The following is an 18,229-nucleotide window of genomic DNA, read 5'->3' on the forward strand; positions in this document are numbered from 1 at the left end:
TACATAGGAGTTTGTGATGATTCTGTGCAAGGATAAAAGAAAAGAAATTACTGTAAACACTTTACTTAAAGAAATGATAAACTGCAGTACTGAAAAAAATGCTGCATCCATCTAATATTAAGCATTTCATTTTAAAGAAAAAGAATCAATTGTATGCCATCCAATGTCAAAACCCTCCACTGAAGTCAGTAGAAGGTTCCATTGACTTTGGCTGAAGCTGTGACATTTAATGATTTTTAAGAAAACAAAATAAAAGTGTATGCTAATAAAGAAATGAAAGCCTTTTATTAAGTGCAGCAGTGTTTCTTAAATGAAATCTCAGTAATACACGAAAGGAAGAAATCACTTTGTTCTCCTTGGATTGCTGAATGTTAACCTCAAGATAGTGGACTGAAAAGCAAACAATTTCCTTTCATTCTCAGCGGACCAGAGTAGCAGGTAAATTAGTCTTGATCAGTGCTTCGAGTCTGTGGTAACTTGGTAGATAGCAAGTTCTTTGACTTCCTCTAAGCCATCACCATGTTGGTGTGTGTTTTATTATTACTTATATTTTTCAAAAAGATCAATTTAAATGAAAAGCATTTTTTTGACTGTTACATGTAGCAAGCCTATTTTTACTCCTTAGTGAGTCTCCATGTTTCCTTAAGTTAATCTCTGCTGCTGTTAAAGTACAGGTTTTAAGTTCATGTGTTGACTTAAAAAGATTGAAAGTAACTCAGGACCATAACATGAAAGTTGCAAATACTATGTAACTCATGCTAGTAGTGGTTTTGTTGAAAACTGAACATGCAGACTGAGGGTTTTTTCACTGAATAACAATACAGAATAATGTATTCCATCTCAGTATTTAAATCTGTGTAGAAGAGGATTTTTTTGACTTTAATTTCACGTATAGATGCAATAAATAGGAGAGACTACAGACTGTTTAATTGGGCTTTAAAATAAAGATCAATAATGCAGAAAAGTCAATTGTTTCAGCTTTACAGCAGAGTCAGAAAGAGAGAAACAAGACTGGATTGAAGCACTGCAGCAATCGATAGCAGAAACTCTGTCTGATTATGAAGTAGCTGAGAAGATTTGGTTCAATGAGTCAAACAGGAGCTGCGCTGACTGTAAAGCTCCCGATCCTGACTGGGCATCCATCAATCTCTGTGTTGTCATTTGTAAGAAGTGTGCAGGTAGAGTAATTAATGATAGGCTATGTGGGCTCTACAAAATGTCATATTTGCATAGCTGTGCATGTCCTTGAGTTGGCTTTTTTATTTTTACAGTGCCATCCTTGCAAAAGTTTTGACAAACAAAAAATGAACATAACTTTTTAATACCACTAAGTTTGTCCGTATTTTAAAGCACTTTCATGCATAAATGACAAGTCTGCAAGGTGATTGGTGTCATTCCAATGAATAATCCTTCACAATTAGTGGAAATGAAGGCACACTAGCACTTCTTGGGAAATGGCTGGCTTTTGCCAAGGCTGGATTCCAATGAAGTGTAACAATTTTCAGTGGACACAGTAAAGTATAAAGTTGGGGTATTAATTTGACTATATCTGGCCATATTTTACTGTCAACAGGGCTATCTTTTTTCAGATAGTACTACAAATCCAGTTATGTCCTTTTGTTGTTTTTCTTTTAAATGTGCTCTTAAGCAGTAAATGCAGGGAAATAGTTCTTTAGGCCCTTTCTTTTCAAAGCAAACCCTTCAACGGATGTTCTATGTCAGACAGCGTACTTTGTTTATTCTTTACTATCAAACATGTAAAATTTGCATGATATTTGTATAACCTAAAGAGGACACAATTTCTGCTCCAAATACAATCCCATTTTTTTTTGAGAGAGTGGAAGGAGGTGTTAGTGGTTTTATTGTATATTCAAATATCAAACAAAATACCTTCTTTTTAAAAAAATAACAGAATAAATCTGTCTTCATTAAAGTTGTATTTTTGTTACCTCATCAGAAGAGAGACTCAGTTTAAGTGCTTTAATTAAGTAGAGGTATTCTTTGATTTCCAGGACAGCACAGATCTCTAGGACCAAGAGATTCAAAGGTCCGGAGCCTAAAAATGGATGCCAGCATTTGGAGCAATGAACTTATTGAGGTATATTGTGATATTTTAACTCTTTGTTATGACTTGAAAACTACAGCATGTATATTGTTTATTTATTTATTTTACTTGCAAGAAAATGAAACATATAGATGCTAAATTCTAATAAACTTGACCTTTCTGGGAATACTATATCTCTGAGTCATTCAAAATACTCATTCGTTTTGAGAAATATCTGTAACATTTTCTCTTACCATTCCTGAAGCATGTAGTTTTGGAAGGAAAAAGGAAAATGAGGTGTTTTGGAGAGCAATCGTGATAGGCAGGTTTGGGAGAGGAGAGAAGAAGGGAGACTGTCTCCTCACTAGAAGGTTAGTTGCTATGGTGTATTTAGAAGTGATGCTGATAGACAGGGTTGAGTCATTGCAGTATTAGTCTTGGTTAGTCTTGTAAAGTGAGTTGCTATTGCTGGTAAATCATGACTATAGAACAGTAAACACTTTTATTATTCACTTATAGGTCACCATAAGCTGCGACTTCAAGAGGCTTCCATTGCCTCTCCTGCAGTCTCTCTCCTGCATTTTTCTCTTCTTTTAATAAATTTGTTTTTTTACTTTAGCAGATGAAAACTATTTAGACGCTAGCTTGTTATCTTTCATGCTGGTTTTATTTGTTTGCTTTTTCTTATGCTTCACCCAGCTCTTTATCATCATTGGAAATAAGAGGGCAAACAGTTTTTGGGCAGGAAATCTTCCTCCAGATGAAGAGCTGCACAAGGATGCCGCTGCGGAAAAAAGGATAGCATTCATTAAACAAAAATACAAGGAGGGAAAATTCAGGAAAACGCCTTTTCTCTACAAAACCAAAGAACAGTTGAATAAGGTAATACTAGAATGAATAAGTCCTTACCATGCCTTTTGTATTGATCTTTGTGCATTTTGGTCAACTTGTGAAACTAGTGAAAGATAAATTCAGAATCGTGAGCTATATTCCTTACGGAGCTGAATAAGACTTGTTATGGAGCCTTTACGTATGTCTTTTCATGAAGTTGTGATTTCTTAGTGACAGCTATTCAATGTCGGTCCAGTCTATTATCTCAAGCACTAGACCTAGTATTAAAGCCCTCAGCTATATCGAGTATAAAAGGCTCCAAGTTTTCATTCTGTATTAGGTAGCTGTTGTTTGGGATAAGAGTGATTTAACTGCAGAGTAATCTTGTGATGGTTTGAAAATAGACCAGTAACAATGAGTGTATATTGTTCTTTTAGATACCTTGAAAGACTTGTGTACAAGACACCTTGTCTATGGGTTTTAAAATGACTTCACCTTGAGTTTTCATGTAGGGAGCAAGCAGCCAGATCCTGCCAGTGAAATTAAAAAAAAAAAAGAGAAAAAGAAAACACTGTTCTGTTTTTCTAAAATAGATCTTACAGGTTTAAATTTTTTGAGATTTTTTTCCTGTGGATGAAATATCTATAGTATTTTAAAGCGTTTTTAATGTTATGTTCCTGGGGTTTTTTTCTGGTTAGTTTGTTTGTAGAAGACCTGCATGCAGAATACATGCATATACCTTTATGGTGTTTATAATATGTTCTTCAGTGCCATCAATAAATGTAGATCTTTGTTTTCAAATTCACACTTTATAGATGGAAATTCCCACTTCAATTGTTTAGATTCCTTCTTAATTTATTTCTGATATATTCTATGCCTGCTTTCTAACATTCCAGTACATTAGAGGATTCATTGTTATCAAGGGTGAAAGTAGCTTTTGCACACTTGCATAGTAGCTTATAGTTAATTAGAAATGAAGCAAGCCAGAATTAATGAAATGATGAAAAATGTGAGTTCTCAATGTTTCTTTCTACACAAATAGATTGCCTGTGGTTATAAAGTGGAATAAATATAATTATAGTTTTAAATTTTAAATAGTTTTGATGTCCAGTTGACTGACTTATACCATCTGTTGATTTCAGAGACATGATTGTTTAGAGTTCATGAATATCGAAGAGTTAAGATGCATATGTTCAATGCATTCAATGACATATGGGTCAAATTGCCTCAAAGTGTATGCAGAGAGTGTAGAGAGATGGTAGTGTTAAAAACTGATTGGTCATTAGAGATCTCATTGTTTCAATGATTTTTGTATCAAAAATGGAAGTGTCATTTTCATATATTTCATAGGTTGTATGTCATAGTTACATACAGAATCACAGAATCACAGAATCGCTGAGGTTGGAAGGGACCTCTGGAGATCATCTAGTCCAACCCCCCTGCTCAAGCAGGGTCACCTAGAGCACATTGCACAGGATCGCGTCCAGGCGGGTTTTGAATATCTCCAGAGAAGGAGACTCCACAACCTCTCTGGGCAACCTGTTCCAGTGCTCTGTCACCCTCACAGTGAAAAAGTTTTTCCTCATGTTCAGATGGAAGCGTCTGTGTTTCAGTTTGTGCCCGTTGCCTCGCGTCCTGTCACTGGGCACCACTGAAAAGAGTCTGGCTCCATCCTCTCGACACCCTCCCTTCAGATACTTGTACACATTGATAAGATCTCCTCTCAGCCTTCTCTTCTCCAAGCTAAACAGGCCCAGCTCTCTCAGCCTTTCCTCATAAGAGAGATGCTCCAGTCCCCTAATCATCTTCGTAGCCCTTCGCTGGACTTGCTCCAGTAATGCCACATCCCTCTTGTACTGGGGAGCCCAGAACTGGACGCAGTACTCCAGATGTGGCCTCACCAGGGCTGAGTAGAGGGGGAGGATCACCTCCCTCGACCTGCTGGCAGCACTCTTCCTGATGCAGCCCAGGATACCATTGGCCTTCTTGGCCACAAGGGCACATTGCTGCCTCATGCTTAACTTGGTGTCCACCAGCACTCGCAGGTCCTTCTCAGCAGAGCTGCTTTCCAGCAGGTCAACCCCCAACCTATGGGGTTATTCCTCCCCAGGTGCAGGACCCTGCACTTGCCTTTGTTGAACTTCATGAGGTTCCTCTCTGCCCACCTCTCCAGCCTGTCCAGGTCTCTCTGAATGGCAGCACAGCCCTCTGGTGTATCGGCCACTCCTCCCAGTTTTGTATCGTCAGCAAACTTGCTGCAGGTGCACTCTGTCCCTTCATCCAGGTCACTGATGAAGAAGTTGAACAAGACTGGACCCAGGACTGACCCCTGGGGGACACCGCTAGCTACAGGCCTCCAACTAGACTCTGTGCCACTGATCACAACTCTCTGAGCTCTGCCATTCAGCCAGTTCTCAATCCACCTCACTGTCCACTCATCCAGCCCACACTTCCTGAGCTTGTCTATGAGGATGCTATGGGAGACAGTGTCAAAAGCCTTGCTGAAGTCTAGGTAGACAACATCCACTGCTCTCCCCTCATCTACCCAGCCAGTCATTCCATCATAGAAGGCTATCAGATTGGTTAGGCATGATTTCCTCTTGGTGAAGCCATGCTGACTACTCCTGATACACATAAGAAGTCAAAACAAAGGCACGTAAAAACATTGTTATCTTTAAAACACTTCTAGCCAAAGCATGGAGCCATCTCTCTGTATCCCTTGAATTCAGATTTACTGTATTTCATTGGAATGAGGAGACATTCTTAGATTTAATGGGGAACTCTTTACATCTTTGTAATGTAAAACATTTGTTTGTTTGTTTTTTTATTGGTGATAGCTGTGCAACAGGGTTTTTTTGTTTTTTAATATCATAACTGCTGACCACAGAAAATTGAATAGTTTGCTGTATTTTGCAGACTTGATTTTTTCTAAAGTTTCTGTTTAAGTTTTTTTGATGGAGTAAGGGTGTCTGTCAATTAAGCGTTTAACTGCTGGGTAATACAATATGTAATGATCAAATTCTCTGCAAAGACATGTAATTACAATGTAATAAGGTGGTCATTGCCAAGTAATTATTGAACCTTTACTGAACTATCTGCCTTGTCATCTCTTGCCTTCTGGATGCTTATATGTTTATTAGAGCAGCTGAATTTTAAAGAAAAATAATCGTGTTGAGCAATTTCTGCCTTAATCATTTCAGAAAAGCCTGTTCTTTAATAAATATTTTAGATACACATTAAATTATAGAAGCTGTGAGGGAGTAGGTTGCTGAAGTTATATAGCTACTCTGTGTTTTAAGGTTGTGAGCCAACATCTTTGCAAAAAGGATTTGTGATGTCTGTCTGCCTTGGTATATAGAAACATGAAAGGGGTCGGATTTTTCAGGAAGTACTGATATCTTTAAATCTCAGAGAAGATGACCAAGTATGAAGACACACTAAACAGTGGTCACCTTATTGACTGAGACCATGAATTTGAAAAACTACTGAGTTTCACTACAGTTCCTAATAACAGAGTTTAAAGATCAGATGTTGTCTCTTTAGCTGAACTAAAAGTCTATAATAATAATAATATGTTGTCTTTAGTAGTTTGATGTGTGATGGGAGGTGAGGGGGAATTTTCGACATGAACAGCAAGCTGCTCCTCCAGTTATAGTAATTCATGTTAGCCTGCCCTAGTGAAACTGGTGTCAGCAACATCTTGCAGGGTTTGGGTTTTGGATGGTTGGGTGTTTTTTGGTTGGGTGAGTTTGGGTTGTTTTGTAGATTCACACCATACTTCATGATTCCTGCTACTTCCCAATGTTTATGGTCTTTGAGGATGCAGGGGGACTGTATCAGAGGCGAAAGGATTTGCATCTAAATTGCAAGTACTTGTTGCCAATAACTTTCTAATTCAAACAGACAACTTCTTTTCCCTCTGTGTGATCAGGCCCTGTGTGCTGCAGTAGTTAAACAAGATGTACTGGAAACTCTGATGTTGCTGTTCAGTGGGGCCGATGTTATGTGTGCCACTGGAGATCCTGTTTACAGTACTCCATACTTATTAGCCAAGAAAGCTGGACAAAGACTACAAATGGAATTCCTCTATCATAATAAGTTCTCAGGTAGGAAATTTTCTCTTTGTTTTGGTTTTCTGATATTATATTGAACAAAAGGGAGGAAGGAACTCAGAAGAAAAAATTGGAATCGAGTTGAACAATGGTAATGTAGGGGGGTCAGCATTAGCTGGATTTTAGCAGATAGCAAATGTAGTTATGTATGATTGTCTTGTCTTTTGTTCAGACATCAAATTTAGGACTTAAAAAAGTAGTTAAATACTCAGTGATAACTCAGAGGCCTCGTACTCTCGTTTTGCAGCACAGAAGAGAAACATCATCTGTTCTGCCCATTTTACCAGGCTTTTACCTGAAAAGAAATGGCTATATATAATTAACATCTATCCAAAGCACTCCTCTGGGGGTTGGTGTTTTTTAAAAATGATTTAAGTTGATATGTGCATCTACTGCACTCAGACCTACCTGTTTTCACAAACCCTTCTCCCAAAATATAACTCACCTTTTTAACCTGTAATAGGATCTATCCCACCAAACCACCCTTTTTCCAATCACAACTTCTGTTACAGCTCAGAGCACATGATAAACTTTGGGTCTGGCCCTGGAAGTGAACAGGTCTGGTCTCAATGGGTGGCTGTTATGAAGCTCTTGAAGTCAGAAAGCTGTTCTTAAGAAATTACAGGTGTGCTTGAGTTTACTTTTTAAAAGGGCTGTCAAGTACCTGAAGTAGTCTGGGAATGAAAGTTCACACGCAGATTATACTGGAAGAAATCAGCTATGCTATACTGCAGCCAGCAGTGTGGACATACTTCTGGACCTCGTTTACATTGCCTCATGCAGCTCTGCAAAGCAGCAGTGCAAAGGCTTCTTAGTGGCAAACTCCTGAATGCCTTGGGGCTTTCTAGAGCAAAAGCAATGCCTTAAGTTTTGCACAAGCTCTGCTTTGAAATAGGTGCAGGCATTGGATCCTAGTACGTTGAGCTGAATCACTGTAAACAAGCAGCTATGTTTTTTGCTGCTTATGCTGTGCAATGGTCCTAAGGCTGTAGAGAGAAGTTTGCTTGTCTTAGCTCTATAGCCAGGGCAGCACTGCGGTGTGCCTGGTCTGGGGTTTGCTTCTTCCCCTTGGAGAAAGGGAAGTCATTGCAGGTTGACAGTGATTCTCCTAATCATCAGCTGGCTGCTGCCAGAGTTTGCGGTAAACATCAAGATAAACCATCAGGAAATAATTCCCTCTTGTTGAAGTGTACAAAATAAGACATGAAGATGAAAGCTTCCTGCAGCAACTCTTTTTTAAACAGTGTTACAGAGCAACTGTAGCTATGCAGATGCAGTAAGAAAGACGTGAGGAGAAATGATTATAACTGGTAGTAGAGGAAGTTCTGTGTGTTACTTACTGCTGTTTTTCTTTTTTTAATAGATTTCCCAAACTGTGATACTTGTTTTGAAAGTGGCTTCTCTCAAGATTCTTCACATTCCACTTTTCTTTGTGAATTTTTATACAAAGTTTCTTCTAATACTGCTAAGCTTCTTACAGAGAAGAAATTAAAAGAAGGTATTTTACTTTTATGTATTTGAATGAGTATGCATGGTATGGATTAATTTGGTTCTGTTAAGCTTCTTATGTTACTTTTTTAAAGATACATATGTTTTTGACATGACACATGCTTTCTTGATCCTGTAGACCTCTTTCATATAAAGAAAATCATGATTGTCTTGATCTGTTTATTCAGGGTTTGACAGAGAGAGGAAGAAGAAAATTAAACTACTGAAAAATGATTAAGTTAATTATTGATAAATAAAAACATTTAAAAATATTTCTCACTTTTAATGACTAACTGCCAAAAAAGAGGGGAAAAAAGTTATAATTTTGAATTGGAAACTACTATTGCCTGAGAGCTCTAATATATCTCAGCAATGTCTAGAAAGGTATTATGAGAAAAGGTCTTTTACTATTTAAAACATAGAATTTATAATCTTTTTTTTCCTGCCCATGTTGATTTTTTTTCTGCGTAACTATGTACTTTCATAAAATCTCATTAACATGAACTAATATGGGATATGCATGTTGCAGATCGTCAGGTATTGGTGATACCATTTTTTTCCCTTCTTACTGTCATTAGAAAATGTGATGGTTAGAGCAGCAGTGTGTGGGAGATAGAGTTTCAGTTCGCTCCCGTGTCCGAGAAGATTCCAAGAAGATGGTCGCGTTGCCCAAGGGAGGGAGCTGGCTGTTCAATCCTGGTGAGGAGGAGTAAGCTCTTGTACTGAAGCAGTTCTGGCTTGCCGCTCATTAATTCAGCTCCCACCGGGTGGAGAGAGCGCGCGCTCTCTGATGGGGTCACAGCACTTGCCTCAGTTTGGGGCACTGCCCCAGAGTGTTGGGGGGGGTTTTGCTTTGTTTTGTTTTGTTTTTAATGCAGTTTGAGGAAATGGCTGTGAGCCAGAACCCAGTTAAGCTCTCTAACCATAGTTAAGTGCTTTCACAGCGTGTGAATCTCCTTCCAAGGCAGTTGTCAGTCTTGCCTTTGGTGCCACGGCTGAAAATTTAAGTGCTCTCTTTTTTGTCACAGAAATGGCTTTGTGGGCAGAGCCCTAATTGTAAACAGAAACTCAAGAAATTAGTCAGCGCTATGAATTGAACCCGGGTTTTATAATAATCAGACAGCGTACCTGAAAAAAATGGATTGTTTTTCATCATGTGGATTTTGGATAGTGCAGGAGAGAGTAAGCCAACTTTTCGTGCACTTCTCATTATAGCAGAAGCAGTGGTTTCAGCAGGGATGCATAGCTGTTTGGGAAAGTGTCTGCTAGTTAACAGCTGTTGATGAGCAGTGGGAAGAGAGCTCAAACACGGGTGCTGTTCTGATGCAATACATCAAAAAAATAAAGGTTAGAGCTTTGGTGGTTTCAGTTGGGTTTTGTCTCAGTTTTTAATGTAGAAGTTTTAATGGCATCCTATTAAAAGGCTTGCCATTCCAAAATTATCCGTGAGAGTGGTAACAATTCATGCAATAGTAAAGCAGTGAAGTGCTTTCTAGCATGGACACCCTTTGGGGACAGGGGTGGGGGGAACAAGAGGGAGAAAACCCCCCAAACAATCAAACCCTTCAAATCAAGTTTTGTGCTCGACTCCTGTAGACCTGTATATTTTCAAAACCTTTATCTCATGTTTATTTTAGTATTTAATATCTGTATTTGGATAGAATATACATAAAACTGGATTGAAAGTAACCAAAAGATAATAGTAATAAATAAATGACAGTCTAAAATAGTATGCAGGTATTTATAACACATGAATGAACCATACAGCAATTTTGTACCAGGTAAACAAATCCGGTAAATTATCAGTTAATATATCAAGTATTAGCTAACTAGAACGGTGTGGAGTTGTTGTTATTATTGTTATTACTATTATTGATATTGTCCTCCAGAGCTATTTTACCAAATCATCATGAATACTTTACCAGAATATATGAAATTATAGGGATTTTAAAGAAAAAAACAGAGTATTTTCTCTTAGGACCTGCTTCTGTGTAGTGCTGAGCATAGATGCACCTCAAATTATATTCTGAGAAACAGCTGTAAACTAAAATGAATGAATTAATATATTGAGTAGTAAATAGTCATTAATATGTTATTTTACATGTTGTATTCATATTTAGGTTCCTAACAGGGAGTAAAACATTAAATGTGCCAAATAGTACTTTGAGTTGCTCTACAGATTTTTTTCTTCACCTTGTATGATTATTTTTTTAACAAAAATATACATGATAATTTCCAGATAGCCTAATAGATCTCATTCAAAGTTACTTCAGGATAATATTTCTTAACTTTGTAATTTTAACCATACTTAGCATCTGTAAATTGTTACATGTTGCACTGTATGCATGTTATGCACTGTATGAATGTTAGCATTCTGTAAACTACAGTGTTGCTAAATGAATTTACCCTCCCCAGGTATATGAGTTAGTTGCCACAGTAGAAATCTCCAGCTCATTCTAATGTGAACATGCCATCCCAAAATGGCTATAGGTACAGCCTGTCTACAGTATATATATTTATCTAGCCCAGTAATCTGGGAATAAAGTCTGTATAATTTCACTGTTATTTGGGCCTGCAGGAGGAGAAAATTGAGCTCCACCACCGATGCATCTTGAAAGGGTTGTTCTATTTAATATAGTTTCTGTATGTTCTTCAGGTTGACAGGCTGTACTATTTCAGTAGGGTATTTTTTATATTTTCTTGATTATGTTAAATAGTACAACTTCTTATAGTGCTTTCCTTATGTTCATAGTAGCCTGCAGTGAATATAAGTTCTAATATGTACGATTTTATTTTTCTAGAGTATTTGACAGGTTTAAATTGTTTTCCTTGGTCTTGTGACAAAGAGTGGGCAGCCTAGCATCCCCTAACAGTGGAAAAGAGATTGACTTTGTCTTGGCCTCTGTTTTCAGCTAACATGAAAGAAAAAGTAGCCCTTTTTTGCTATTACATGCAATGATTCACCCATTTGTTTTGAAGTTTGCTATCATCGGGATATATTGTTCCTGCAGTTTTCAGTGTTTCTAACTTCATAGTGTGTTTTCTTTTTGCTTTCTTAACTCTCTGTGCTAAACATATAGCATAATACTATGTATTACCTCTTCCCTCATCAAGCTCTGGATAAAGGAAATGCAGTAAAGTAAAAGCTCTGTACAATGGTAAAGCAAAGCTTACAAAGCAATTTAATACACTCATAAAATAAAAGTGAGTGCATTATATATGAAATATTATTTTATTGAATTACCATGTGCTAGAGTTTCTGTAGGTTAATTAGTATCAACACAGATATTGAATTTCTGGTCTACTGAAGTCAATGGGACTGAGATTTCATCATAAATGTATCACTGTGCATCCTGTGAGGCAAGTTTTATAGGAAGAGTGGGGTTTTTTTTCTTTTTTGTTTTTATTATAGCACCTGATTTTTCCATTATTTCTTTAATCACAGATTGCAACAGAAGATGGTGCACTTTGGAAAGTGGCTTTCTAACCTACTATGAAAATGATAAAGCTACCACTCCTAATGGAATGATTGACATCAGTGAGGTTATTTGTCTCGTAGTGCACAAGTCAGACTTCTTTTTAAACAGAGGGTAAGTTCCAGAGTTAATAATTTAATAAATAAATACAGATATTGTAACACTTCTGTTCTGGGTTTTCATGGTTGTTCATTTGTCCCTGAATTTTGAACATGCATTTTAGAAAAAAGCTGAGTTGTTTTATGTTGACTTCAAGAAATAAGTGCTAAGTGGTATTTGGGGATTCTTTTTTATAGTGATATAATAAAAATGTTAGGGTAATTTAAAAGGGCAGCATAAATTAGATACATCTGTTTCTTATTAAAACTGTAGTGCATATTCACAACACTTAAAAGGTCACACAATGATAAATTGAACAATTAATAGTTGTTTTTCTTTCTGGGACTGGCCTCTGCCTCAAGCTAAAACTCTTGCTTTGTTTCTTCCTGATAATAATACAGCAGTTTAGAGTTTTCTACAATCCTTTTGGTTTTGGTCAGGGATCTGTTGGCTTCTGAAACCCATTCTTTGTTCTGCAGTTGAGCACAACAGTATAGCTGTTGAACAGTCAGTTAGTTTGAAGATGATGACTTTTTCTGGCTGCTTCCACTCCTCAACTTCTCCAACTTAGGCACAAAGGTAGATACCAGGCTCCTTCAACACAGAGAGAGTGGAATTGTGAAACAAGCATTCTGCCTCTTGAAGACTCCTTACAAGGTGGTCTCCATGTAAAAGAAAAACAAGACCACAGAAAAAGTCACATCTCTCACGCATGCTGTCATCTATTTACAATATTGTGTGTTTACAGAAATCGGCTATTGTCTTGAGTGTAAAATACAAGGATGACAGATATTGAAATAAGATATAAATGGCACAACAAATATTAGTTAACCTTTTGCACTCCTTTGAAAGTGAAAGTTTAAAGGAAATCATTTTGGTTTTATACAAAACATTAATACAGAGTAAAAACTGTGTGTATGCGCATGTTTGACTGTCTCAGAGTCATGAGGAAAAAAAAAGGTATTTCCAAGAGTACTCCCCAACTTCTAAGCATTTTTGAAACATTAATTAGTTCTTCTGAGGTGTTCAAATACCGCCCCACTGGGAATGGATAAATATGAAGTTTTTGTGGGAGAGATGACCAGTTCTTATGAATTCTGAAACTTTACCTGAAAAAGCGGGGCATGGGGAGGAAGAAAATTCCTGGTTTATGAATGACTGTAATTGACTGACAGAGGTGGACAAAGGTGTTTTGCTTTGACTGCAAAAAGCTCAATGGAAATAATTTTTAATTTTGTCCAAAGTATCAATACACAGAAGGAACTACAAGATGTGTTGTAAAGTAAAACTGTAGCAACACAGAAATCAGTTGTCATTGTTCCTCTTAACTTGGCTGAGGCAGGATTTCAGCACGCATGTGCGCACACGCACACTGCGGGTAGTGGATTCCTAACAGACTCTATAACATTTCTTTTTAGCCTTTTGTGTATGTGAAAACTAACAAACAGATTCTTGTACTGTATATATAATACTGTAACACTTGAAGCTGCAAGGGATGCCTGTGAAAGAATGGGATCTCTTCAGTATGCCTCAGGAAAGGATGCTGTGAAGAAAGGACCTTAACTATTACAGAAATTAAGGGGGTGGGAGGGGAGAAATCCTGACAAATGGTGATCCATCATCATACTATAAAATACAATGGACATGGTCTTCCTTATTCTGCAGTAGCATCCCTTAATAGTATCCAGAAAAAAGAAAAATATCACTTTTCTCTTCTGTCATGGAATCTAGCCTATTGCTTTCTACATCTCCAGATGGTTGGATAATACCTAAATTAAAAATATGTCAAATAAATACCTCACTTTGGGGGAATGACAGACACCATGATGTGCTGTACCTGAGATCTGTATTTGGATAGTTTTATGTTAAGCTTTGCTAAGTTCCATATTTTGTGTAGTGAAACAATCTGTCCTTAAAATGTTTATTCTGTTAGTCAGAATTAAGTATTTACATATAATTTTCAAAGTGGTCATTCAAAAGAAAGAAGTGATGCAGTTTCAGTTCCCCAGACTGACTAGACAAATCTCAGGCTCCAACATTGAAAGGAAAAAGTCTATTCCAACTGATTTAGATTTTAGGGAGAGGTCACAGGTGAATAATACTGAAATGATAAACTATAATTTATATATTAAAGATTGACTGTAGGCCCAACAAGGTATTCATGTTCTCAGTTCCACTCCGGTTTCAAACGGTTTGTCTTTCATACTCATTTTTTTAATATACTATACTATTTTAGTATAGGTTTTTATAATATTCATTACTTGAGAGTTACAATTGGAAATAAATCGGTGCATTTTTTAAAACAACAATATATTAAAATAAGAAACATCTTTTAAGAACTTCTTGAGCTACTACAGCTACTTAAAAGGGTAGAAACGTGACAGAGCCAAACTCTTGGTAGTGGCAGGCAATATAAGGAGGGCAGTGGCCACAAATTGCCACTTGGGAGGCTCAGTTTGGAAGCTAGGAGAAGCCTTTCCATTAGAAGGGTTGCAGAGGACTGAAACAGGCTACCAGTAGAAACAGTAAATTCTCCATGCTTGAAGTTTTTCAAGACTTGGCTAGACAAAACCATTGGTGACCTGATTCAGGGTTAGTGATAGTCCTGCTTTGAGCATGAGATTAGGCCAAATGATCTCCAGAAGTCCCTTACAACCAACGTTTCTGTGATTCTATAGTAACTTGTTTGCAACTTCCTGGTCAATTATTTGGTCTGCTTGTATTGAACCTAAACAAAATGTTTTAAATGCATCATGGCAATATTCTTGCTGAAACTGCATGAAATTGCAAAAGCAAATGATTCCCTCTGAATATTAATGACTATACTTAAAAAAAAAAATGTATTATTTTCAGAATTGAATGCAGTAGCCTTCAAACATGTATTATTGACCTGAAAGGTACTTTGATCATGCTGTGTTATATAAAATACCCTATGTTATTAGGCAGGTTGTAATATCAGAGAAGAAATGCAGATGGATTCCATAGGAATGAAATAATGAAACTATACAGAGAGAAATTGTATTCTTGCTTGTCTACCATTATGAAGACTAAATACAGCTGTCTTTTTCCTCTTGCTTGCTTTAGGGACATCTTTACCTTTGAAATCTACTTACTGTCAGAACGTGTTTTCCTATTTGGAGCTGAAACTGCGTATTCACAAAGAAAATGGACTTGGGCAATAGCTAAGGTAATACTGATAATTACCTTTTCAAGTTAGGCCAGGAGCCTTTGCACAAAGAATAAAGTGGCATTGTTGGCTTAAAATCTTCTGGGAAGCCATTCTTGATGAATACTGATCTATCTCATGTGTAAAGGTTTTTTTTTTACAGCAGGAAGAAATAAATTCTGTGATTTAGTGTTTGAAACGAGGTAATACAATGAAATGGAAAAGGAATTGAAATAACATTTTAATACTGGCCTTATGAATATCTTAAAGGTGCTCTAATGTAAGAATAAGAATAGCTGCTCGTTTCAGTGGATAGTGACATATACTCTCTGAGTTTATTTCAGCTAAAATGTTTATGGTTGCAATTTGTATTTCTTTTTCAAGAAACAATTCCTAAAGCAATACAGTACCAAATACAGTACCAGATACTAATAGTCATGTTGCTAATAAAATTGATTGCAACTTAAAAGGAAAACATTTGGATTGTATAGTGTGAGTGGAGAAAAATGTGCTGTACTTGATTTTATAATTTAAACTTAGTGTTTATGTCCTTTTATGAGTGATTAATCCAAAAGTCATCTTTTAATGCAAGTTTCATCTTTGTATCTTATAGATTTGCAATATTTTGTTTTTCTGACTCATCTCGTTCCATTTGGTAGCATTTTGTTCCGCCTGTGGCTGGATGCTTATTGGAGAGAGACTGTGATCTGATTGGGCAGCTGTACTACAAGGACTGCCACAACCTGGACCAGTGGCGGAAGGGCTGGTTTGCTCTAGACAAGTCTAGCCTGCATTTTTGTCTTGAAATGGAGAACGCTCAAGAAGACTCGATATATTTAAGGAGGCTACAAGAACTAAGTAAGAATTTCAGTTAACATCTAGAATGCTGGAAATTCTCTATAGAATTAATTCACTGTTGTCATGATTCCGATTGCATTTTAAAATCATGAACATTAGGGAGCTCAGTAAACATTCCTTTGCGTGAACCAGATGCTATCCCAACTCTCTTCTAAATATGGTAAAGTTCTGTCTTGTTTTTTTCCCCTACTTGATGGCACACACTGGAGATATTTTCACTGCTTCGTAATGAATGAAGACAATTTTTGTTCCAGTTGCAGCAATATCTTTCTTACAAGAGTACAGAATTGTATAATAATACATGACCTTTTGGGACTATTGTCTTATCTTTTTGACAGTGCAGAAGTGCTCACTGCAGAACCTATTCTTGAGATGATTGACAGGCCTAGTTTTAAAATACTCAAAAGTACAGGAAAAATTATAATTCTCTTTGAAGACTATTTCAGAGACTAATAGGCTTTTCTTTTTTCTGATGCTAACAGTCATCTTTGCTCAATTTCATGATGTGGAAAAGTTAAGAATATTTAGACAAATGGTCTTCCATCACCATTTTTATATCAATGTCTGTAATTATGCTTTGAGCCCTTTTTAAGCATATCTGCCTTAGTTGTTGTTATACTGAGCAGGACAATATGCCATAGAGGAAAGTAAAAAATAAATTGAGATTTTATACAAAGTAGTGTAGATAAAATAATTTAGCACTGTATTGATGATTGTCTTTGTAGATGTTGTTACATTTCAGATTGGTTTGCAGGACCTTGCCTAAATGCCATTGGGCTTTCAGTGGCTTATTTACTGCCACCGAACATTTGCTGTGAATAACAATGTGAAAGTACTTTTTACTCAGGAATACTCTTGTGCCTCCAGCTGTCATTTAAACTTGTGAATACTTTCTGATCTTAATTCAGAATTAAAAGGTCGGGGAGTATGAGAACTGTTTTCCATACTTTGGTGATGCAACTGCAATTGCTTTTACCTTAATCATATGAATATTCAAAATCTGCTTTTATCTCAAGTATAGAAAGTAAACTTGCCTTTAGCTTTTGTTGAAAATCATTGCTCAGATTTTGATTAACAAGTATTAGTAGTATAACAGAGCGGTATTCCTTGGAAATGTGTCCATACCCTATATTTCCATTGATTTCTGTTTTCCCTCAAATAAGACTGCTTCACTATTAAGAAGACTGAATTGTATAAATGAAGTTTGCTGAATAATCAATTATCAGTGCAGATTTAGGCACTTACCTTCTTGATATTGAGTCAGTGAATGTAAATGAGGCCAGGAGTAAAGGTGATACAGAAACATTATATGATATGTTTACTGAACTTCTTTGATATTCAGGAATTTGTTTTCTCTAGAGATTAGATGAGATCAGATGTGGATGATCTATAAAATCTAAACTTTGAAAGAATTAACTTTTCAGAATTCTGAATTAGTAAACAGGTTACATGTAATTTACCTGTTTATTGTTATTATAGTCCACAGTATAATTTTATGATCACTGTTACCCAGAACTACCCAGAAGTATTATCTTGTTATTATGTGTAACATAGGTGTTTTCCAGGGAAGAGTTTGGGGATTTTTTTAATTTGTTTTTGAACAGGAATAATATAAATCAATATAAAGGGTGGCAGTGATCTTGACGCTGTACGTGAGAATTTTCTCCAAGATACATTACTGCAAATATCCACAGTCGTCAGGATGGATTCAAGAATCCAGTTTACTTCTGAACCTTTATGTCCCATAAAATTTGTATTTACAAGTTTAATTTTAATGTGATGCAACACTGTAGCATGTTTTCACATTTAAAAAGTATCTGTTTAATGTTTCTTTATTGTTTTCTGGCATTTTTACAGTTGATTTTATTGTAGTGTTTTGTTTTGATAAATATGGAGCTTTGTTTCTATTACCAAGCGACATTCTATATTTTAAATGTTTTTAAGAATTTCATGGTGCTTCTGTCACTGAAGATCACTGAAAAAATATTTATATGTGTGTACTTGTGTGTGTATGTATATATATGTGTATATGTATATAACATGAATGTGTGTGTGCTCTGTTTTTAGCAATCAGTAGTGTGATGCAAAGTGGAGAAAAAATAGATGTCCTGCTGCTTGTTGAAAAAGGAAGGTAAGGTCCCCATTTGAATAAAGC

The 18,229-nt window shown here is 36.5% G+C and overlaps 1 protein-coding gene across 1 annotated transcript in view; it reads left to right on the forward strand.

Moving 5' to 3' along the window:
- The window catches only part of ARAP2 (ArfGAP with RhoGAP domain, ankyrin repeat and PH domain 2), a 121,770-nt gene that overhangs the window by 52,057 nt on the left and 51,484 nt on the right, over positions 1–18,229 (forward strand). Inside the window, exons 10-18 of the mRNA XM_013949576.2 lie at positions 979–1,178; positions 2,013–2,098; positions 2,744–2,926; positions 6,807–6,981; positions 8,351–8,485; positions 11,921–12,065; positions 15,135–15,237; positions 15,876–16,074; positions 18,142–18,205. Of these exons, the coding sequence (XP_013805030.1) occupies positions 979–1,178; positions 2,013–2,098; positions 2,744–2,926; positions 6,807–6,981; positions 8,351–8,485; positions 11,921–12,065; positions 15,135–15,237; positions 15,876–16,074; positions 18,142–18,205 (1,290 nt within the window). The remainder of the gene's footprint in view (positions 1–978; positions 1,179–2,012; positions 2,099–2,743; positions 2,927–6,806; positions 6,982–8,350; positions 8,486–11,920; positions 12,066–15,134; positions 15,238–15,875; positions 16,075–18,141; positions 18,206–18,229) is intronic.

Source organism: Apteryx mantelli, chromosome 5 (genome assembly GCF_036417845.1).
Source record: "Apteryx mantelli isolate bAptMan1 chromosome 5, bAptMan1.hap1, whole genome shotgun sequence".
Taxonomy (NCBI): domain Eukaryota; kingdom Metazoa; phylum Chordata; class Aves; order Apterygiformes; family Apterygidae; genus Apteryx; species Apteryx mantelli.